The sequence below is a fragment of the Barbus barbus genome, assembly GCF_936440315.1.
Source record: "Barbus barbus genome assembly, chromosome: 11".
NCBI lineage: Eukaryota > Metazoa > Chordata > Actinopteri > Cypriniformes > Cyprinidae > Barbus > Barbus barbus.
In genome coordinates, this window is record NC_136739.1 from 3325586 (window position 1) to 3350054 (window position 24469).

A 24469-nucleotide genomic window follows, 5' to 3' on the forward strand; every position below is an offset into this window, starting at 1 on the left:
ACCTGTTTTCTATTGTCATATATATATATTAAAATGTAATTTATTCCTGTTAAGGCAGAATCATTTTACAGCATCATTACTCCAGTCTTCAGTGATCCTTCAGAAATCATTCTGATTTGCTGCTCAACTATTATCAATTATTATTAGTACTTAATTTTTAATAATGGTTCTTCTTATAATAAATGTTGAAAACAGTTTTTACTGCATCATAATACATAAAATCACATGGATAGAAAGTTTAAAAAACAGCATTTATTTTAAAAATAAACTTTTCTAACATTAAAAATTTCTTTATTATAATTTTTGATTGATTTAATGCATTCTTGCTGGATAAAAGTATTATTATTACTTTTTTTAAATCTTCCTTCAAACGTTGGAATGGTAGTGCATCACACTTTAACAAAAACTGTTTTCAACATTGATAATAAGAAGAAATGTTTCTTGAGTAATAGCTGCTGAAAATTCAGCTTTGCATCACAGGAATAAATGATACTCTCAAAAAGGATGTGTTCATTTTGAACATTTGTGTTGAGGACATATTTTAACACGTTTTGTGTAATTTTTGAGTACATAATTGACACAAATTGAGTAACTGTAACACATTAGTGTGTAGAAAATTAGTTGGAATAACACACAGTCAAGTTAAAAGTAACAAAATGTGTTGCCCTTTTAAGACACTGAGGTGTTAAAATACAACACAGGTCCTGTTTTTAACATACTTTTTAAGAGTGTAGTTTTAAAATATATTGTATATTGTTACAATGTATTCAAATACATTGTAATAGTATTTTACAATATTACTGTTTACTGTATTTTAAGCAAATAATATCAACTATCACAAAGTATATATGAATGAAAAAATTTAATTCCTGTGTGCCACGGATATAAAATCTAAATCAACTGAATTTCTCTGAGCAAACATTTTATTCTATTAGCATTTAATAATAGGAACTAGAAATGTATGTGTACGAACACAAAATGAGTATATTAAAATGAGCTGAATTTCCGTAACTTCCCATTCTGAGCGTTTGGCTGCAAAGGATGCAGCAAACTACAGTATGCTGGGATCGAATCCTGACACAGAGCGAGGCGACAGGGTGAATGAGGAGTATGCAAATACGCTAAATCCGTGGCGGATGGAAGGTTTTTGGCTGTGACAGGCAAAGCAGCAGGTAGTGGGCTGCAGTCTGGGTCTGAAGGGGTGGATGACTGATTCTGACTCAGGCTCCAACAAACACAACCAACAACCCACCAGCCATCCATCTGCCTGATACAGTCCACCACACAGCCGAGAAACATCTCACAACCAACAACACATTTATCATAATGTGTTCACACACAGCAATCAAGAATAGAAATGGCCATCATCAGAATACTCATTTCTCGCCTGCAGTTAAAGACCTCCATAAACTCTAGCAGAAGATTTGATGATTACCACACTCATATTATCCTTGACATTTCACGTCTTATTAACCACCAGTCTCTAAAAAGATTTCTCACTCAGACTTGCATTCAATTATGATTTAAAAGAAACGTTCTTCATGCCAAATGCACCAATTCGATACGGACTGCATCAGGAGAATTTGGAAATATATGGAAACACAGATGAAAGCGACTATGGTGAGATGGTTGTTGATGTTAATTAAATCGTCTTTCACCTCAAGGATCTTGCTGTAGTCACTCAACTGAATCACTCACAGCAAAACACAAACACATTTAACAGATACACATACAAGCTGCTTCTTCCACTCATAATGCGAGATCAGACAGATTTATGGAGTGAGGAATGAAAATAGGGGATAAATAAAAGAGTTAAAGGTTATTATAAATGATGGGGATATTTTATTTATATTAAATATAAATTATGGGGATAATATATATTTAAATTATACACAACAGTTTTGGATTAGTAAGACTTTTTTCTTAAAGAAAGACATTTATCATGTCACAAATGATTTTAATTTCAAATAAATGCTGTTTTTGAACTTTCTATTCATCGAAGAATGCTGAAAAAAAAAAAAAATCTCACAGTTACACAAAAATATTAAGGAGCACAACTGATTTGAACATTTATAATAACAAGAAATGTTTTCTTGAGAATAATTTCTGAAGGATCGGATGAAACTGAAGACTGGACTAAGAATTTAACTTTTTTTTATAGGAATAAATTATATTTTAAAATAGTTAAATCAAAAATTCTTTAACAATATTATTGTTTTCATTGCATTTTGCCTTTATGAGAATAAATTTTTTTTTTTAATTAGGGAAGGATTCACATATCCTACATAACAAATCACAAATGTACTTCTTTGTTTTGTATTTATGTCTCAGCACTGCAACACATACGATCATTTTAAGACATTGTTGACACAAACATTGACACTACATATTGGACACTATAAAATGTCTATAAAATTAAGGTCTCAATAACAAAAAAAAATGATTTTGGTTAAGAGCGTCTTACCAAAATCTAGCTGCTTCTGCATCTCGTCCTCTTCTGGAGGAGGTCTTTTACTCAGTGATTCAGAACGGCACAGAGGTGACAGAACAAATAACCACTCCTGACTTACTGGTTGCCTGTCACATGATTTTAACCAAAATAAAAAAGGACCACTGTGCGAACATTACCTATTGTCATGGGCTAAATTATGAAGTACCGTATATGAAGTATATGCATGGAGTGAGAAAAAGTATTAATTCAAACAAACAAAGCCCCTGTATGTTTGAGTAATAAGTAAAAGCACAGATGAAATGCGGCTTTGTGTTTGCTGAAAAAAATTTGCATCAGATCCGAGAATAAAAAGTGTTTGGATGCCCTAGTGAGCACTGCTGGTTCAATTATCAGAAAGTGGAAGTTACAACAAACACAGCTTCAAAGAAGTCATGCCTGAAAGCTTAGTGTAAAAATGGAGATGACTTACAATTGAAGTCACAAACAGGACCGCTTTAAAGGGAGCTACTGGGCGATAAATCGATTTTATCGATTAACTCGAATGTGTAGTTTACATCGACTTGCTTGAATGAAAATCGGTTTTCTCTTTAACATCTGCCGACGCTCCCCTCTGGGCTCCAGTAGTTGTGAATGGGCTCAGCCTCCCCCCGCGCATTTGCCATATAGGTCGGGCCGATAGACGATGCTACCATCCATCGCCGTTGGCTGATAGACATCACGATGTTAAGCTAGCATCATGACAATCGCTTGCTTTTTAATCGATCGCTTTTCAGTTTCACTTTCACGATTCGCGATCGCACGCATTCAGTTTATACTATGGAGCGGCAGTACTTACCACACATTTGACAAGATTAGATGTTTGTCAGCGGTGCTCAGGATCTGCAAATCATTCGCCATCGTCCCGCCAAAAAACAACCTACAGTCACTGATATTTAATGCTGTTGAATGTTTTGTTTGCACTTTATCATAACTACCTCCTATCTACTGAATAGCAAGATGTTAAACTTGTGTTTAAAAAAAACTTATCAAAAAGGGTCACATAATTTAATGTTTTACGTTATGTTACGTTTTCACTGTTTACAATGGCAGGGCCTGCCATCTTGTCTTTTTGGCTTCTTGTTTCTGATTGCACTTTAACCCCAAGAGGGAAATCCAGATCAAATCTCAGAAGGGAAAATCAAAACAAAATAAAGTTAATTGTCATCTGCAGATTGATTTTAAGTAGTGGGAAAAATGTATTTAAACCGTAAATCGGATTTTTTTCTTAGGCCATATCGCCCAGCTCTACTGCAGAGTACCTGAAAATAGTGCACATGTCAGCCATATCTTGATGTGTTGCACCAGCCTGAAGCTGCACATTATCCCAGAACATTCACAGACCAATCAGCTATGAGCTTTTCTTGCTGTCGTAGATTTCAGGAACAAGAAAATGTGTGAATAATTCTGCATACTTTCATTCAACAGAACCCGCTGTTATAAGATGAATAGACTTATGTGATTGTTATTATAATGTTAGTATTGTGACAAGTGCATATAAATATTGCTAGAAAGAGACGGTTCAGGGTACATACTTTGAAAAGTTTTGCGTATAGATGGCAATGCTGTCAAAATGATAACATGGATCTGTGAAAACGACTAAAAAATATTGTATTGTGCATGCCAGGCCAGATGGCAATATCATTTTATAAAGAAAACCACATGTAGCGCACATACCTGTATAGACTGTAAATATAATTACGTATACCCGTAGCGTCACCGTTTTTGTAGTTTACACCAAGACAATAATGGTGACACCATGGCTCTGCACCCCTTTACCTAAATTCAGACTTATGTGCCTTTAGAAGTTTGCGTTCTGCAAGTGATCGTCGCTGTATTGTGCCATCCCAAAGAGGCACAGACTTTTACATTAACTGTTCCCTCCTGGTGGAATGACCTGTCCAAATCAATCAGAGCAGCTGAGTCCAAAAATCAAGAATCAGTACACATCTCTTCCATCTTTATTTGACCCTCTAACTCTAGCACTCGCTATTCTAGTTCTATTCTTTAAAAAATAAAAGATTTAGACTTGCAATATATTCATTGACTAACTGCTTGTTTTCTAAACTAACGCTATAGCTTCTCTAATCTTTCTGTATTCAATCTATTTGTTTTTGTTTTATTTATTATACAATTAACGAAAGCAAAACAGGCCTCTAACACTAGCTCTATTCTTTTGCTATTCTATAATTTTTCTTTTTATTTATTATATAATTTAGAAAAAACACCCTTGCTATGTGTACTACGTTAAGCTAACAGACTTGTTATATCTTGCATATCATTGCTCTTTTGTAGATTTTGATTGCTTCCATTGTCCTCATTTGGAAGTCGCTTGGGATAAAAGAGTCAGCTAAATGACTAAATAAAGATGTAAAGTAAATTAGTAAATTAACATAAGTCTCATAAAGTATTTAAATGTACACTAATATTCAAAAGGTTTGGGTCAGATTAAAAAAAATGCCAGAAAGGAAGCATTAAATTGATTAAAAGTGACAGTAAAGATATTTATATTGTTACAAAATATTTCTATCATAACAAATGCTGTGTTTTGAACTTTCTATACATCAAAGAATCCTGAAAAAAGCAACTATTTGCAACATTGATAATAAGAAGAAATTATTCTTGAGCAGAAAATCAGAAAAAAGGATTTCTGAAAGATCATGCGACACTGAAGACTGGAGTAATGATGCTGAAAATTCAGAGCTTAAAATTCATCTGTCATAACAGGAATAATTTACATTTTAGAATATATTAAATTAGAAAACCTGATCACATTTTGTATAATATGACTGCTTTTACTGTGTTCCTGATTAAATAAATGCTGCCTGAGCGAGCATGAGAGTAAAAAAATACAAATCCCACTGACACCAAACCTTAGTGTATAATAAAAAAGTAAACATTCATTTCAGACAGTCTGTGAAAATAAACTAACTGGAGTAGTTATGCAGTGTGTCAGAAATAGAGACGGGTGTACATTAGGTGAAAGCTTATGTCACACACTTTCAATCTAGACAGCTCTGCTGTAATAAAGAGAGAGCAATTTATTTCCGGCTCATCACAGGACACAAAACTCCTTTTTCGATATACAACTACTGAATTATGATTACATCATAACTGTTTCAAGAGCAATATTTGCCTTTCTAATTTTTCTTCTGCACAGTTTTCTACAAATAACTGAGCTCAAACCATTTACACACATAAAGACCTGATTGAAAATAATTTGTGAATAATGGCTTATGGACAAAACACAACAATTTGTCCGTATACAGACCGTGCCATGCACGCTATCGCAGTGTCACTCTAAACCAGGCATCCTCAAATCTGGCCCACTCCTGTAGAGTTTAGCTCTAACCCTAATCAAACACACCTGAGCTGCTAATCAGAGTCTTCAAGATCATTAGAAAATCACAGGTAGGGGAGTTTGATCGGGGTTGGAGCTAAACTCTGCGGCAGATTGGACCTCCAGGGAAAGATTTGAGGAACCCTGCAGTCTAAACTGTCAGTTCTCAGTCTCCCACAACCACATCCTGACTTTCTGCTTAATCAGGAAGTGTGAGCGACTTTCTCTTCAGCTGAGCTTTCTTGGACTGAGACTTTCTGTTTAACTGTTACCTCAGCAGAGCTGTGTATACATGCTACAGTACAGGCCTACTAATCAATAGCTCTGTTGAGGTGCTGTTTCTTGGGTCCTAAAACAGATGTTTCATTCATCCAATGCAATGCATATGTTTCATACAGTGCAGGCTTGACATAACATCCATCAAGGGTGGAAACACAAATTATCAAATGGAACAGCTTACAGTCTCATGGACTTCATAGATATAAAATGCAAGTCTAAAGAGCACAATTCGGGAGAGGGCCTATCTATCGCTCATGTAAATTGGAAATGGAACAAAAAGAGTTCTGGATGTATTGTATCCTTTGAAACAATTTGGCAGGGACATCTAAAAGTAATTATGGCATGGACAACACTTTGAGCATCTCTGAAACTAAAAGAGGAACAGAGGCGGGCAATATTACAGAGGAGGTGGTGCAATAAGGGAATAATCAATAAGGGAATTTTATATACGCCTTCATGTCTAAACACAGATTAGAGTGAGATGAATCTTGAGGACTACTAACATTTGGAAAGAAATCAGCAGTCATTTACACCTTGAGGTTGTGTTTTTGTAAAATAAAGCATAAATGACAATAATAAGCCAAGAACTGAGTCAAGTTTCTATTTATGTGAGATCTTATGTGCATGGCAATCATACAGAGGAAATGAATCCATGCGTGAGAGTGTTTTTGCATGAACAGCACTTTATGTGTATGTGGGCCTGTGTATAAAACAACTAATCCACTTCCATTCAAAAAGTTTGTAGTAGGTATGAGTTGTTTTTTTTATTAAGATATTAATACTTTTTTTCACCAAAGATGCAGTAAATTAATAAAACGTTACAGTAAAGAGATTTATAATGTTACAAAATATATATATTTCAAGCAAATGCTGTTATTTTGCATTTTCTATTCATCAAATAATGAATTTATCATGGTATTCAACAAATAATAAGCAGCACGACTATTTTTCTCATCAATTATAATAAGAAATAGCATCAAATCAGCATATTATTGATTTCTGAAAGATCATGGGACGCTGAAGACTGGAGTAACGGCTGAAAATTCAGCTTTTGTCGTCACAGGAATAAATAAAAAAAATTTTTTTTTTGATATTGTAATAATATTACTATTTTCACTGTATTTTTGTCATAATAAATGAAGCCAGGGCGAGCATAATAAAAATTCATTTAAAAACAACATTTTCAAAGCAGTTTCCCCTTTTTATCCATTTTTGTTTTGCAGAGAAAAAAATTGGATGCATTTCTTATGGATCTTAACTTTCATATACATAAAGCTATCAGGACAAAGTCTCTATATGATAAAAAGGCCATCTTTAATACAAATAGTTCATCCAAAAATGAAAATGATGTCAAGTCTATATACGCTCCTTCTTGTCAATCGAAACCTATATGCTGCATTATTATACAAGAAAATAAATATTTTGAAGAATCTTTACACAACTTTTCTTCAAGCTCCACCATTAAAGTAGTTCATATGACACTTGCATAAGTCTTCTGAAGCCATATTTATATTGTAAACAGATATAAAAAATTCAAATCTGAAATTTAAACATAGCAACCCTACGCGTCATGTTTGACATCACTGTCAAATGTCTCTGGTTTTCATGTGTGCTATATGTTCACTGAAGCGGAGTCTAAAAATATAAACAGATTTTTGCTATTTAATCTCTGTTTTAATTGGATTCATATCAACTGTAATTCAAGCAATTATAATCATAATGAACAGCCATTTCCTTTCCTTATGAGTCACTGCCTGGGTGAGAACAGGATTATCCATGCTCTCCTTTCATTTATCATTTCGTCTGGCTGAGCGAAATTCTGCTTCTCCGATGAACGAGCAGCCGATCTCTCTTAAAAATATGTGTCGTCGCTGTCCGTGACAGACAGCTGAATGGTGTGAAGATGTCATAAGTCAATAATGGCAGACAGAGGCTGACTTGCACAGAAGACATGCAGTAACAGGGATGAGAGTAACATATGTGCTGTATTTGTGTTTCATGCATGAATTGGCAGAACAACAGTAAAGCACTTGTCATTGGCAGCATCTCGCAATAAAAAATCCATGAATTTTAGGTTCACGGACCACTGTGACACTGCTCAGGCCAATTGAAAACACAATGATTTGTTTTAAACCTACGCAGCATCAGTTGTCTTTGTAAAGGCCGGTCATTACCTCTTGCAATGAGAGGTTGTTGAATAGACAGTGGAATAAACTATTAGCCTAAATGCCTGATCGGTTTATATCTGAGGGAATAGAAACAAAGCTCCAGGCTTTTCATTACAATAACAAGACATTGAAAAATAACATTATCCCCTTTTACTTCACTTCTTTTTTTCTTTATTATTAGTTTTCAGACCCACTAGTTAGTTCTAACTAGGACCAATAAATTAATCTTTGTGTTAGTAACCCAGATCTTTCACTGGAAGGCTTTGCTGAACTGTTGTATAACTGGTAGGGGTGGCACGGTTCGCGGAAAAAAACCGAACCGCACGGTTCTCCACACACGGTTCGGCACGCGCTAGGACCGCGGTTCAACTGAATTCTGACAACGCATTTGGTTTGTTATAAATAACACGTAAAACAAATAGGTTTCGGCTAATGTATGTTTCTGTTAATGGATGCGCATTCTGGCTTCCCAGTACATTATAACAACAGCGATGAGAAAGAAAAAAAAAAAATAAGTGGACAAATCATTCACTGTTGTTCCGTATGCTGGAATATGAGCATTTATTCCGTCATCACCCGGTGCTGATAGCGCGCGCACAGGTGAGACCTGAACAGCACACGTTGATATCGGTGTTTAGACTAAAGTCATGTAAGCTTTGCCAGCTCAAATATTTAAGAGCCAGAGGACGCGAGCTCGCGCGCGCAGTGAGAAGATTTGTGCGTGCGCTCATCAGAAGCGCACAAACCTGCGCCTCAGAACGCGCGCAAATATGAAGCTCTCTCTGAAGTATTGTGTTTTAATGGATAAATTCACACAAAATTCTGTCAAAATGCCCGTCTTGGTAAGTATCCTATAGCAGACATAGCCGGCTGGGCGTACAGTATCAGTGCTTTCTCTTAAAGTGACAGTTAATATTAAATAAACAGCAACAACAAAGAAATCACTCACTGCTCTTGATTGAATCGCTTTTGTAACTTTAATAAAGAGTAATCTTTAATTTATACAGTCAAATATGCAATGCTGTTTTACCTTTGATTACTTTAATCGTACTTCAATTTCTGTACCTAAAAAAAACCCTGAAAATCACTGATTATTTTATTTGTATCTTTACTCTATTGTATTTTTATTTGTGCTGTTGCTTGTAGTTAAAGGTCTGCTTTTATTTGTGTACACTCACAATGAAAACAAAACAGATTTTATATATATAACATGTAATAATATTTAGCATTTTCACATCAAAATAAAAGAAACTGAGCAAAGTAGATGTCTTTTTTTCCCCTGTTGTACCGAAATTGTATCGAACCGTGACCCCCGAACCGAGGTACGTACCGAACCGTGACATCTGTGTACCGTGCCACCCCTAATAACTGGTGTATCTTTCACCACTCGATAGTGCCATTAATCCAGGTACTGATTAGAAGAACAGTGAGCCTTTCATACATACAACAACAAGAGCTGGTTACTGTAGAAAAGGCACTCCTGTAAAGAACAACTTCTAGAGAATATACTGAGGGAGCAGCCCTGAAACAATTACACCCCTGTTTTTACAATGAAAACATACTGAATGACATATAAGGGGACACCGCTTGCATCTTTTTATGACGTACTCCGTCGGACTTGTGACATGTGACAAATAAACGTGGCCTGGCTCTCTACGTAAATATTGCCTGCATCCGAAATTGCATACTTTCCTACTATATAGTAGGTGAAAAACACCATGTAAACAGAATCCACAGTATTTATGAAACAGTAGGCAAAAAGACCCCAGATGTGAGATTCTGAAGTGTGTGGACACTTTACCATCTCATAAGGCCACAGGAGAGGATTTATGAATGAGTAAAGCAACACAGCCGTGGTAGATCAACATGACAGATGTAGTACATCCAGATTACATTCATACCATACAAAACATTCTTTTAAAGCTTGCAAAGTAAATAGCCTACTTATCCACAAGAAGTACCTCTTATGAGATTTTGTAGCATGCCCTTGGGTTTTTTAGGGATCAAAGGTCAAGCGATATAACAAATCAGAAATAAATGTAATACAAATCTTGCAAAAAGTGGCATAAATGCATATCAACATACTAAAACAATATAATTTCTTTCATGCATTTTAATTAAGTACCACTGTTTACAGAAGTCTAGATTTATTTAGTCTTAACAGTTCAGACTGATTCATAATTGTTTAAATAATGACTGATTAATTAATTAAAAGAAGATATTATTTATTAATTATTTATTCAGTAATGGGATTGTTCTCTGTGTTTTGAAGATGTTGTTGAGTGTATTTTATTACAGTTGTTATGTCTGCATAGACAGAAGAAAGCAAAATACCTTTTTTTCTAAGGTCTAGGTTTCCATTTCTAAGCTCAGAGCTCATAACATCGAGACAGGTTTAATGCACGGCTGATTAGACGATTGCATCCTCCGTTATGTCTTATAATAACGCAAGAAAACATTTGAAATCACAATTTCTCACACCTTCTGTGTTGTTATCAAAAGAACATCGATTCCCTTTTCCTCTGTTTAACTCTGTAACGTTACTACCACACGCACGACTGGACAGCAAACATCAGCAGCTTTTAAGAATGCAGCAGGGATCACTTACGTTTCAGTCACTGATATACTCCATGATTTTAAGGCAGTCTGCAGGTCAGTGTTTTGATGAGCGGCGATCTCCGCAGTTCTTCCATCCTGGACTCGCCCTGCTGTGACGTCACCGCGCATTACGTCAGAGTTGTTGCTCTGCGAGCATTAATTCTGTAAGATTTGAAAAAAAAAAAAAAAAAAAGTGTATTTTAATTTGTTTATTCGTCTGCCTGTGTTAAAGAACGTCTCATGATATGCATAATTTACAGACATAAACGAGCGCGTGATTACAGAAGACCTTGACTGCCATCTAGTGGTGACAGCCTAAAGCACTTCTACATAATAAAATGCAGGTGGATGAAGTGAAATATATATATATATATTCTGTAAAACTATTCCATTCTGTAATAACACAGAAATATAGCATGCACGAGTTTAAATAAAGGTGAAATGAGCTAGCTATATTTAGATTTTTGTAAAGAGTATTTTTTTTCCAGCATTACAAAAATAAAATAAAATGATCGCATTATTATTCTTACACCTTTAAGACCTCTATACCCTTAAATTAGCACGGGATCAAAGAAAAAAGAGGCTTTCAAAATTAAAAACACTTTATTTTAACATGTAGCAGTGATGGAGGTGGTTGAAGCCGGAGAAGTTTTTATGGACATAAGTCGATTTTTTTGTGGTGGCTTTGGGAGGTACGTTTTTCAGCGTACTGTTTGGCTTTGTGGCAGCCTTCACCACATGCTTTACAGGAAAAGTGAGAGAGATCGAGCCTCTAATCATCTTCATGTACAGCTACCTGGCCTACCTCATAGCTGAGCTCCTTGCCATCTCCAGCATCATGGCGTACGTAAGGGCTTGCTGCATTTTTGGGGGAAAATTAAAAATGAATTAGCACTGTTTTGGCTTTTCCTGAATGTTGTGTTACTGTTTCTACAGTATTGTAATCTGTGCCTTGACTATGAAGCATTACGTTGAGGAGAATGTATCCCAGCGCTCCTGCACCACTATTCGGCATGCCATTAAGATGGTTGTAAGTGTGTCGGAAACTCTGATCTTCTTCTTCCTGGGTGTTGTTACCATAACAACAGAGCATCAGTGGAACTAGGACTACATTCTCTTTACTCTGCTGTTTGCTCTGCTTTGGAGAGGCCTGGGTATGGGAGATTATAAAGAATTCCCAAATTACTAAAAGGACGTTTTTAATAGTATGATGTTTTCTTATTGTCATTGGTTACAATTAAACAATATTGCATGATTTCAAGTACAATAATGCAGTTACACAACAATTCAGCACACAAGAATAGTAATTAATAGTTACTTAGATGACACAATATTGCCAGTTAGTTCGCCCATTTTTGCTCCACCAACAGGAATAGTTCCAATCAAAGCACAATCAATCGTTGCATCTGCAAGCAACTCACAGTTGTGGTTCATTCTGGAACAAATCAGTGTTTTGAGCGATATAGTGAATGATTCGAAATTATAAATACACAGGCTGCATCTGAAATCACATACTCTCTTGAGTACTTACTTTGAATTAGTAATTACTTCAAAAGTATATGAATGTGTGTAGTATCAAGTTGTAGGTCATCCAGGAATTTTTGACCGACTGTTTTAGGAGTACTGTGAATTCGGACATACTTCTTTTGTCACATACTGTTTTTCGCCTACTAAATAGAAGGGAAGTATGCAGTATTTTGGATGCAGCCATTATTGTTTTGTTACAAGTATGAATCAGCATTGTGAATGAACAAATGTTGAGAAGGAACGTCTCGGTTATGTATGTTACCTTCGTTCCCTGATGGAGGGAACGGAGATGTTATGTCGTGACGACATTAGGGGATTCACTAGGGAGCCCCAATCATCTCTGATTTGATGTAAAATATACATGGGTACAAATATTAAAGTATAATATTGTATCGGCTCAAACAGTCCTCTAATGAGATTATTTTACCCTGGCATGCAGCACATACTTTTTTAAATGAACTACAGTAGTCAACATTTGAAGTGGATCAAAACCTTTCATCAAAGTTGTCCTAAAACCTAAAGTTTTTTGATACACTTCAAATGTTGACTATTGTATAAAAAAAACTAAAATAGCATAACAGCAGGATTTTGTGTAGGCTCATGCTTCTTTTATTAAAATACAATATTACGTTCTTACACAAATATTTGTGTAATTATACTTAGGCAAGAACTTGGTATTCCTGATAGTAATAAAAGCCTACATTTAAAATAATAATTGTAAATACATAGATAAATCAGATGTTAAAAAAAACAAACAAACAAACAAAAAATTGTTTGGGGTCAGTAAGATTTTTTTTTTTTTTTTTTTTTATAATTCTCTGATACACACCAAGGCTGCATTTAGTTGATCAAAAATACATTAAAAACAGTATGAATTGAATGAAATATTACAATTTAAAATAAAAGTTTTTGATTTGAACATTTTAAAATGTTTTTTTTTCACATGATCCTTCAGAAATCATTCTGATATGCTGATTTGCTGCTCAAGAAACATTTATTATTATCAGTGTTGAAAAGAGATGTGCTGCTTTATATTTTTGTGGAAAAATAGCATGTTTGTAACATTATAAATGTGTTTACTGTCACTTCTGATCAATTATATGCATCCTTGCTAAATATAAATATTAAATTTTTTCAAAATAATAAATAAAATGTTACTGACTCCACACTTAATTTCGAACAGTAGTGTGTGTGTCCTATACTCAAGTTTTTTTTTGTACAGCCTTTTTTTTTTTTCAAGTTTTTTTTTGCTAGCCTTTTGGGCAACTGTATGACTTTTAATTTTAAAACACAGAAGGAAGTGAGTAGTATTATGAAGTGCACCAATGATAAATAGTGGTAACATTGAGGTAAAACCCAATCACATAGCTACGTTTCTCCTGCCCAAAATGTTAAACTTTCTTGTTTATGTGACTTATAGTCTGAAATTTGGCCAGGAAACATAAAATCTACACATAAAACACTTTTATATAACAAATAAAAGTCTTTCAACAATAAATGTCCCACTTCTGGTGCTAGTTTTGCCACTGGTGTTGAACCACTAAACGGCAAAATGGTCTGATATAAACACTCATCTTACTAGACTTTGCATCAGACTCCGTCAAGTCTGCAAATGTACAGACAGCTGCTCTCTTTTAGCATGGCAGCACAGGAAGCAGCCTAAAGGCCCCGATATACTTCAAACGAAATCGAAGAACGAACTGATATGACGTCATTTCGAACAAAACTTTCGGCCGAAATAAAGTTCGTTTTGAGTTCGTTTCGGCAGTTCGATACAGCTCACCAATGCAAACTTTCTGGGGAGTTCGTTTTGGCTCCTAAACACCTTTGAGCTACCATTGGTCCGTGGCGATTACATAATCAGTGGGTGTGTTCTGGAACTCTATCGGGGCCTTTACCGCTGCGCGTCTCACACTGACGTTGTGTCATTTAGTAGCTGGTATAAAGATCCAAACTCCCACATTCTCCCAAAAAACAATCACATCACCCGAGAGGAAAAAAAGACAGCTGCCATCACAATCTTTCGTCTTTATGTCACTTTGAGTGGTTTTCACCTCATTGTTTGGGACTCTTATCTTTAACCTTTGTCTTACTGTTCCATTTAGGAGTCCTCACGAATAGCAAACCCACAGCTACCAGTCCCAGCACAACGCCCAAACTAGGAGGTCCACAGGGGCTGACTTCTTGAGCCAGACCAGAAAGCAGTGGCGCTAGAACGCGTCCCACAGCTGTGACCGACTGACCCGCTCCGATTAACGTCCCACTAGCTTGGGCTCCCCCACGCTGCAGCTCTAAGTCAGTGATGCAAGTGCGTCCGATAGTGGTAGAGATGGCAAAGAACGTGGAAGTGAGCAGGACCTGCCAGACGTTGGGTGCCGTGGCATACAGGAAGATCAACGTGCAAGTGAGTGCAGTAGAGTGTAACAATAAAGCAGACATGTTGTTGCCATAGAGGTGTGTGACGGGTCCCACCAAACAGCCAGCAAGGGCTCCCAACATACTGCTGTAGCTGATCAAATAGCCCGTCACCTTTGGTTTGAGCTGAAAACGCTCCTCCATGGCTAAGGAGAAGTTACTGTAGTACAGCATTATGGATACAGCCATTAGAAGACGCACCAGGAACACGTCCCACATATCGGAGGAAGCCACCATGCGGATCCGTATCCACACCGAGGTCAGCTGTTTCCAGGCAGGCTGGACGACAGACATGTCTCTCCAGCCCCAGCCTCCATTTGTTTGACTGCGTACTGCTGATGCATTAAGAGTTTGGCGAACGTGGTTTTTGTCTGAGCAGTTCTGCTGGACTGAGTTCTCATCGTAGGATTTGCTGGGCTTGCTTTTACTGTTAGCGTTTGCATCAATACGGTGATTTAGCGTCTCACTCCAAGGTAGCATCCAGACCAAACCTGAGAAGACAACATTTGGATGAGTAGACTATAGTTGCTTTGTACAGCAGCAGACAAGGGATCACTTGTGTAAAAGGAGTGCACTTAATTGTACTGAATGTGCACAGAATATATAATTGAGTGCACTTTCATGACTGAAATCATACAAATGTTTTATATTACTACATTATTTTACATATTAAATCATTGTTTTAATCATATTTTGCCATGCTTTAAAGTAGTACTTATTTGGATGTGCTGACTAACATACTTAAGCACTGCATTGTGTTATTTGACATTACATTTAAAGTTAATATATTAAATGTACTAAATATGACCTACAAGTTGCAATAGATACGTGTATAGGTCAAAAATTCAAACTATAATTTAAAATTAAATTAATATGCAATTACGTGTCTGAAAACATTACATCCAGTCTCAAGTATACTGTTTTAAACTATATTATTTCTGTAAAAAAATTATGTTAAAATTATATTTTCAGACTTTACAAATTCTGTCATCATTTACTCATCCTCATGTAAATCCAAACTCATGTCTGTCTTTCATGTCTGTTAAGCAATGCTACTGCTGCTTTTTTCCATGCAATTACCTGATCAACTATTCATTAAAACTTTCTGATTCATGAAAAATTATTTGGACTTCAGACATGACTTCTTTCATGATTTGGCTTCAAACTTAGAGTTTATATATTTAAATGGTTAAAAAGCTGTAGCAGACATTCATTACAACTGCATGGCAAACAGTCTTCAACCTTTTTTCTTTTGTGTCCAGTGAAAGAAAGGCATGTGATATTGTAATGACTACTTAGGGTATAGGGTAACAATAAACTATCCCTTTAATGCATTACAAGATAACTGCAATCTAATCTAAAACATTGGGTTTATCTACACTCGTCTGTACTTGTAAGGAATAAGTTACTTTCTTTATGCACGTAACTACTGTTAGTCTTGCTCACCTGCATTTAGAAGGAAAATGGCTGCGCAGACGAATGAGGATAAGTAAAAACCGCCCTCATGTTCAGTGAGATATCCACCCACCACTGGTCCCAGGATGAATCCCACACTTGAGGCTGCATTAAAGTGGCCCATCACTAGAGGCCGATCTTTCTCCGACACAAGATCAGACAGGAGTGCTCGGCAGATAGACAGAGAGTGTTTAAACAGCCCTTTAAAGAGAGAAGGGAATAATTTCAGTAATGCTGCACGCACTTATTTCAATATGAACCAAACTACACCACTACTTACCCACTGGTATCCTGGCCAGCACAAAGAGCGCAATGCTCGTGGACAGACCCAGCAGGCCATATCCAAAGGCACTGAGCAAAAGGCACGTCAGTAGTGAATAGCGCCTTCCAACCACATCACTCCAGCTTCCCTGCCAATCAGAGAATACAACACTTAAGAGACAATTAAATATATAAGAGGTCATTATAAATACTAAGTTTTGCACTAATAATAGTGCCTGTTTTGCTAAAAAACAAAGTGTCAGAAGTTTTACTTTAAATTACATTTGAAATCCTTAGGTTTTAATAATATTTTGTTGTGTTTTAAAGAGGTACATTTATTTTTAATGTGCTGACTAACATACCATGTAAAGTACTTCTTTTTTTTACTGTAGTATGTTATTTGATATTACATTTAAAGTTAATATATTTTTAACATACTAATTTGCAACTTCATTATTCCAAATGTGTAATTACAAGTATAATGACATACAAGTTTCAATAGAAATGGAATATTTCACAGTCAATAGAAGTAATTATGAAATCACATAAAATATGCACTTAATTGTGTCAAAATGCACTCTGAATTTCAGCTAATTGCATTTATCAATTTAAACATTTAACATCAAAAGTAAGCTAAAGTGTACTTCTTTATCACAAGGGTAACAGCAGCAAATACACAATCTTGTGAGAGTTTTGCACAACATGTAACCATGTAAAGATGCTATAAGCAATGCTAGCTGTTTTGCTAAAGAGCTAACCTTGCTTAATATAAGCAAAACAGCTCACTCCATAACCCTGCCTTCCATGTCAGCAAACCAAAAGTTTTAAAATGACTGACATGAATCAACCCACGGTCAGACTCTTTTAGTTGTATACAGTGCTTTCATACAGGAAACCAATTTCAGTGATATCTGTCAGGTAGTAGGACATTTTCTTTGTGATATTAATTGCAGAACCATAAGAATCTTTAAAGGAAAGAATGTCTTGGCGAAGAAAGCTACAGTTTATAGCCTACAGGCAGACAGATCGGACCTGACAAATGAAACAGGGCAGGCCCTGAGGCAAGCACTGCAGGCATCTCCATACCAGCACTCATTAGACTGAGGCATGACACACACACACACACACACACAGATCTGCAGACACTGCACACTGGTGTAATGCAATAAAAACTTAAATTGGATTTACTATGTTCTCTCTGTTTCTGGCCTACAGGCATGTCATAGAGGTTCACTGTTCCTGTCTGCTGTCTCCAAGCTTAACATCCAAGAGAAGACAAACATCTCCTTCACTTCTTAACTATCCCCGTGACCCTTCAGTCTTTAACCAGTTTAAATAGGTGTGTGTCAATGTGTTCGTCAATGGTAACACGATGACTCATTTTACAGTAACACACTCTAGACGTGAGAGCAATCTGCAGTTTGAGGCTCCCTGTAATGTTAATTGTAATAAACAATTACTGTGATACGCGTTTATTCTCCATGGAGAGAGATCAGATGAGGTAAACCTGGATTATTAAATTGAGAGCAGCAAACTGATAATCATATTACAGCGGCAAATGCTGCTCACTAAAACAATCAAAAATCACTACTTACCACCACAGTGCTAGAGAAGAGTTGTAATACTCCATATGTAGATCCTGTACAATGGAAAATAACCTTTTTATATCACTACTAATTTTAGTTTCACAATCAAACTGTTGAGGTAACAAGACCTTGTGATCACAATCTAAACTGTCTGCCACATGAAATCAGTGAAAATATCAATTGAGCTGGTGATTTCCATTGACATTTTGGGCAATATGTAAGCTGCCCTTTTAATCAGAGACGACATGCAGGCAATGTTCTGGGGATTTCAAAGACCTGCTTGTCTAAAAATTACAATCCGCCAGCAATGAAGTCATCTGTTGACTGAAAAAGTAGGAGAAGCAAATTGTCGTCGGTCCTTTTGAGAATAGAATATGCAGAATTAAACAATACTGGACGTTTAAATTTAGAAAAATAAATGCCAGTTGTTCCATTAAAGTTATTTTGCATTTAATTAATTTTGTGCACCCTCAAAAATCACTATTCAGACCTACAGCTGCAACATTCTTGTGAGAGAATGAGACCTGAAACACACACCAATAATGATGAGGCAAACTGATTAAATTAATTGTATAAAATGGATGCTTCAGACTCTAAACACCGATTCTAGGTGCATTTGAAACCATTGTAAAGTACTGATAAATGCACACCTATGATGAGCAGTCAAATTGACTTTACTTGCCAAAATAATTCTTAACTCTGATTATTAATCAAACTATTTATTGAATGCTAAGGTCATACTTTTTAAACTTTAAAAATGTTGTCTATTTGCATTAAAACCAGTGCTGTCCAGTAAAATGTGTCTAATATTCAAGGAGTCCAACAGGGATGGCATGGTTCTTAACCCATTAATAAATAGTAGTCTTTATGACATAGATCCCTAAATATGAGCTTTTTCTCTGGATCACACCAAAATAAGATAATTTTCATAATAGTTTATAATAGGCATTAGTTTTAATAAAGAGCCAACAGTTTTCTAAACGATGTTGTTAATAGTGAAATATGTTATTAATACCGGATCTCAAAAGCCCCCATATAATTTAACAACATCGGAGACTTACCTACAATCCCAGCCACAGTAGGACTTGCTCCTAGAGACTTCACATGATGACTCAGCAAAGGAATGATCATACTGACCCCAAAGAGGTCCTAAAAACACACACACACACACACAAAGTGGATTTACTCATCAGCAAAGCAAACACAGCTCAATAAACAGATTTCTAGCTTTTCCCTTTATAACATACTGTATAAGGCTATGATTAGAGTCCAATTACAGCGGATTTACTATGAGATGGTAAGAATATAGAATTAAATTAACCGATTACATGAATCCTGACCTGCAGAACAGACCAATATGAGCATTTTTAACGCTTCTATGACATTAAATTGACCTGTATGACATTTAAATATAATATAAATATGATTCTAAAATGCAATTCGCCACTTGATTCTTGATTTAAGTAAATAATCAATTAATTAAATCAATTAAAACGCATGGTTACAATTAAGATATGAAGATAAAACAGCCTAATCAGGTAAATATATATTCATTGACAGCTGAAAACACACTAAATGTGTTTCTCATGTGTGTTGCAAAGATCCACAGACAGGACAGATTTCTACTGAGGCAAAAATATCAATTGCCAAGGCATCAACAACTACATCCTGATAAAAATATGGGAAGCTAAAAAAGTACATGTGATAACATTGTGATCACCAAATGAAGAACATCTGGCCTGTGATAGATCAAATCTGCCCTTATAAACAGCACTCCTGTCCTAAAACAGTTTTAGCAAATTCTTCTTATCTAAAAGTTACAAATTACAAATCTATGTGCCACTGGGAATATAATAATCACATGTGCAGAACAGAGGCATCAGATGTATGTACACTTACTGACAGCAGCTTAAATTGATGCATCATTGCCATAAAAATAGACCCTTTCTAAAAACAAAATAGGATACTCACCATGAATCCCACCACGTATATACATCGTATGATCCGCTTTGGTCTCCGTCGTTTGTGGGCAATGGCACATTCAGAGTTATTCATTCTCCCGCATTGACAGAGACTAGTGCAGTCAATGCGGAAGCGATGCACAGCGTTACTATGTTGTTCTTTACGAAACATCACGAGGTTTAGACCATCTGTCCCTTTAAAAGCGGCGCGCCATGTGTTGTGACAGTAAGATCCTCCTGGAAATCACGAATATCACTGGCAGCTTGTGTTCAATTTCTCTAAAGACAGGTAATTAATTTCGTGCGCACGCATGGGCTGGGTTTCACGAGGTAAAATGCTGAGTGGTGGTTTATATAATGTACAGGATCTCCTGTTTATGGTACAGTCCAGTGAACGCATCTACTGTAGCAGACATACGCGCTCTGTTTGAACTGCAGCTGGCATTACCAAGTTATTTTCTAAAATTAAGCATTTATTATTAACTATTTAATGTGTTTATCCAAAATTTTCCCCATTCTGAAGTGAACATCTTTTAAACAAAACACCTTTTTTGGGTAGTTCTATACATAATTTATTGTTTTCTTTATTTTGTTTGTTTTATTTTGCAGCTACTACTACTGAATGATTTGTAGGAGAAAATATCATGATATGGTTTGCTAGAAAAATTAATTTGCTGTAGTGCATAAATGCTCAAACCAGGGTCTGCAGGCCGAGGGTGGTCTGTAACAAAGACTATATATATGCTTGTAAGGCATTCCATATCACAAGAAGCACGCCTTTATAAATGTCTTATTTATATTTTTGCATTTTTTTGTTTTATTTTTGCATTGAAATATTAACAAAAAATAATTTAAATTGATTTAACAAAATAAACATTTATTTAAAAATGCTAAACAAATTAATATATATGTAATATAGCTATAGAATATATACTAGTTTATAATGTACAATGTATATAGGATATAATGCAACATTTATTATTAATCAAGATTGGTTTTCAATTTTGTGCTCCCCTGCTGAAGTGATTATGTATTAATTGAATTTCAAGTGCCTCAATAATTTAGCAGTTTATTAAATTATTTTACTGTTTTGCTTTTTAATTTTGAATTTTGAATTTTATTTTACACATGAACTTAGTTTAAATATAAAAACTTAATCTCTCTATCTTCCCTTTGGAGGATGGTGAATATTGTGTCTGTCCAATGTGATATTCTATGTAATATTATAATATTCTAGGCTATAGTTTAATCACATTTTATATAGTATTTCTAGTTTGTGTTTTGTATCATACAGCTTTAGTCAGTCATTTACTCTGCATTCTTCAGCCTCATCTACTGGCAATCTTTCTTCTCTGTCAGACTGCAATTTATTGGGTCACTTGAGTGGGTGAGAGGGTGGATGCCATGCCTTTGAGAACTTGCATTACCTCCTATTTATATTTCTCACATAACATTAAACTGTCTTGATCTACAGACCTCACATTTTTTTTTTTTTTTTTTGTGAATTTGAGTATGTACCTATTATCATTATCCACAATCCTCTCCAGCTTTGGAATTGGGGAAGCCAAGATACCCAATCATTCCAGTGCAGCTGATACAGTGATGTTCCCAAGATAGTTTACATAAACACACTCACATGGACCCATCCTCACATCTCGTGCTAAAGGAATGCTTTTGATTATGTATACCAGAACATATAACAGCTTAATTTAAGATAATGAATCCAAATCAAGAGTAAAGTAGCATTAACTTTGTCTTTCTCTGCAGATGAAAAGGACTGTTGTTTCTCAATGACAGGATATAGTGCAGAGATAAATTTAGCAGCGCAAGGAACTAAAACCACCCCTGCTCTGCTTTGGAGAAACACCACAGGCAGTCATTACTACACCACAGAAGACTTCCAAGCACTTGCAGTCATCAATGGACATCTGTTGTAATTATTTTTAATTTTAACTTGTATAATTTTTCTACTGTACATCTATTCCTATATCCCTCCACACTCAAACCCAGCTAAAAGCAAGGCCGGCCTTTCAGGAAAAGCCCAGTTTCATAGTCCACTTCAGTGGCTCTGGAATTCATTCACAGCACAGTGATCATTTGTCACAGGTTTTTCTGCTCTGTGCAAAATGCCCCACTTGACATATAATGAGTGTGTATTTTCTGTTTCAATCAATATATTCAAGTGGAATCATATGATACAGTATATAGTGGAAGTGCAACTGCTGTTTAAAAGTTAGGGGTCAGTAGATGTGATAATTATTTATTTAATGGTATGTTTTTAAAAGAAGTCTCTAAAGGGGGAGAAAAACTAACTTGGAAGTTTTTAGAATTGCGTGGAAAAACAGTATGTCCAGCTATAGACAGGCTCTAAAAGCTGCCAGGGTAGAGCATATCCGCAAACTCATAGATAATAACCAAAACAATCCAAGGTTCTTATTTAGCACAGTGGCTAGATTAACAAATAAACAGACACCGCCCGATCTAAATATTCCCTCACAATTTAATAGTAATGATTTTATGAATTTCTTTACTGATAAAATAGATAACATCAGAAATACAATATCAAATGTAGATTCTACTGCGTCTAGTATTTCAGCTTCATTCATCGCACCCAAAGAAAAACTGCAGTGCTTTACAACTATAAGACAGGAAGAGCTAAATAAACTTATCAGTGCATCTAAACCAACAACGTGTTTATTAGATCCTATACCCACTAAACTACTGAAAGAGTTGTTGCCCGTAGCAGAAGAACCGCTTCTCAATATTATTAACTCATCTTTAGCCTTAGGTCACGTCCCAAAACCATTCAAGCTGGCAGTTATTAAGCCTCTTATTAAGAAACCACAACTAGATTCTAATGAACTGGCAAATTACAGACCCATTTCAAATCTTCCGTTTATGTCAAAAATTTTAGAAAAAGTTGTGTCTGCTCAATTGTGCTCCTTCTTGCAAAAAAATGATCTCTATGAAGAATTTCAGTCAGGTTTCAGGCCTCACCATAGCACAGAAACTGCACTTGTTAAAATTACAAATGACTTGCTTCTTGCTTCAGACCAAGGCTGCATCTCATTGCTAGTATTACTTGATCTTAGTGCTGCGTTCGACACTATAGACCATGATATACTCATAGATCGACTACAAAACCATATTGGTATTCAAGGGCAGGCTTTAAGGTGGTTTAAATCATACCTGTCCGATCGCTACCACTTTGTTCATTTAAATGGAGAGTCATCACAATTATCACCAGTAAAGTATGGAGTACCACAAGGATCAGTCCTAGGTCCTCTTCTATTTTCAATATACATGTTGCCTCTTGGTAATATTATTAGAAAATACGGGATTAGTTTTCATTGCTATGCTGATGATACTCAACTATATATCTCAACAAAACCAGGTGAAACTTCTAAACTATCTAAGGTAATAGATTGTGTAAAAAATTTAAAAGATTGGATGACCAATAATTTCCTCCTATTAAATTCAGATAAGACAGAGATATTACTTATTGGACCAAAAAACAATACACAGAATCTCTTGGATTACAATTTACAACTAGACGGATGCACTGTCACATCCTCTAAAGTCAAAAATCTGGGTGTTATATTAGACAGCAACTTGTCCTTTAAAAATCATATTTCCCATGTTACAAAAACAGCATTCTTCCATCTTAGAAACATTGCCAAGCTTCAAAACATGCTTCCTGTTTCTGATGCAGAAAAGCTAGTCCATGCATTCATGACCTGTAGACTGGACTATTGTAATGCACTGCTAGCTGGTTGTCCTGCATCTTCAATAAACAAGCTACAGATAGTCCAAAATGCAGCGGCTAGAGTTCTTACCAGATCAAGAAAATATGATCATATTACCCCAATTTTACAGTCTCTGCACTGGCTACCTATTCAGTTCCGTATCATTTACAAAATATTATTACTTGCCTATAAGGCCCTAAATGGTTTAGCTCCTGCGTACCTAACTTGTCTTCTACCACGCTACAATCCAACCCGCTCCTTAAGGTCGCAAAACTCTGGACTTTTGGTAGTGCCTAGGATAGCAAAGTCCACTAAAGGAGGTAGAGCTTTTTCACATTTGGCTCCTAAACTTTGGAATAGCCTTCCTGATAACGTTCGGGGTTCAGGCACACTCTCTATGTTTAAATCTAGATTAAAGACACATCTCTTTAGCCAAGCATTCACATAATGCATTTTATAATCTTGTGTAGTATATCTGATCAAATGTACATTATTATTATTCTTTAGCTTGGGTTGAACAAATCATTTTTGCTTAGATGGAACAGCAGCTACGCTAATTATGTCTCTATTTGTCTCTGTTTCTGCCACGGGATTAACATCCCGTGGTAATTAGGAATGACAGAAGCTTCAGTCTGGATCCAACCC

General features: G+C 35.8%; 2 protein-coding genes across 3 annotated transcripts in view; both read right to left on the reverse strand.

Annotated features, from left to right (window-relative positions):
• The window catches only part of LOC306876958 (inositol polyphosphate-4-phosphatase type I A-like), a 27821-nt gene extending 16672 nt beyond the window's left edge, over positions 1-11149 (reverse strand). The window contains exon 1 of one of the 2 annotated variants that reach the window (XM_079428429.1): positions 10884-11149. The gene's annotated coding sequence lies outside the window, so the exon portion shown is untranslated. The remainder of the gene's footprint in view (positions 1-10883) is intronic. The other variant, XM_079428430.1, reaches the window with a different exon arrangement.
• A 2445-nt stretch (positions 11150-13594) lies between these two features.
• Positions 13595-20226, reverse strand: LOC306876591 (major facilitator superfamily domain-containing protein 9-like). The gene is made up of 6 exons (XM_079427888.1): positions 20089-20226; positions 19179-19266; positions 18127-18170; positions 16551-16680; positions 16262-16471; positions 13595-15306 (listed from the first exon to the last, which is right to left on the reverse strand). The coding sequence occupies exons 1-6, from the start codon at positions 20170-20172 to the stop codon at positions 14456-14458; spliced, it is 1407 nt and encodes a 468-aa protein (XP_079284014.1). The 5' UTR covers positions 20173-20226; the 3' UTR covers positions 13595-14455.
• Positions 20227-24469: the final 4243 nt, after the last annotated feature.

Excerpts from the sequence above, each read along its gene's own strand:
- LOC306876591 (XM_079427888.1), bottom strand. The coding sequence starts at position 20,172 with ATGAATAACTCTGAATGTGCCATTGCCCACAAACGACGGAGACCAAAG. Across the intron at positions 19,267-20,088 it reads TATACGTGGTGGGATTCATG|GACCTCTTTGGGGTCAGTAT; the intron begins GTGAGTATCCTA and ends GTGTGTTTTTAG. Across the intron at positions 16,472-16,550 it reads GCTGGCCAGGATACCAGTGG|GGCTGTTTAAACACTCTCTG; the intron begins GTAAGTAGTGGT and ends CTCTCTTTAAAG.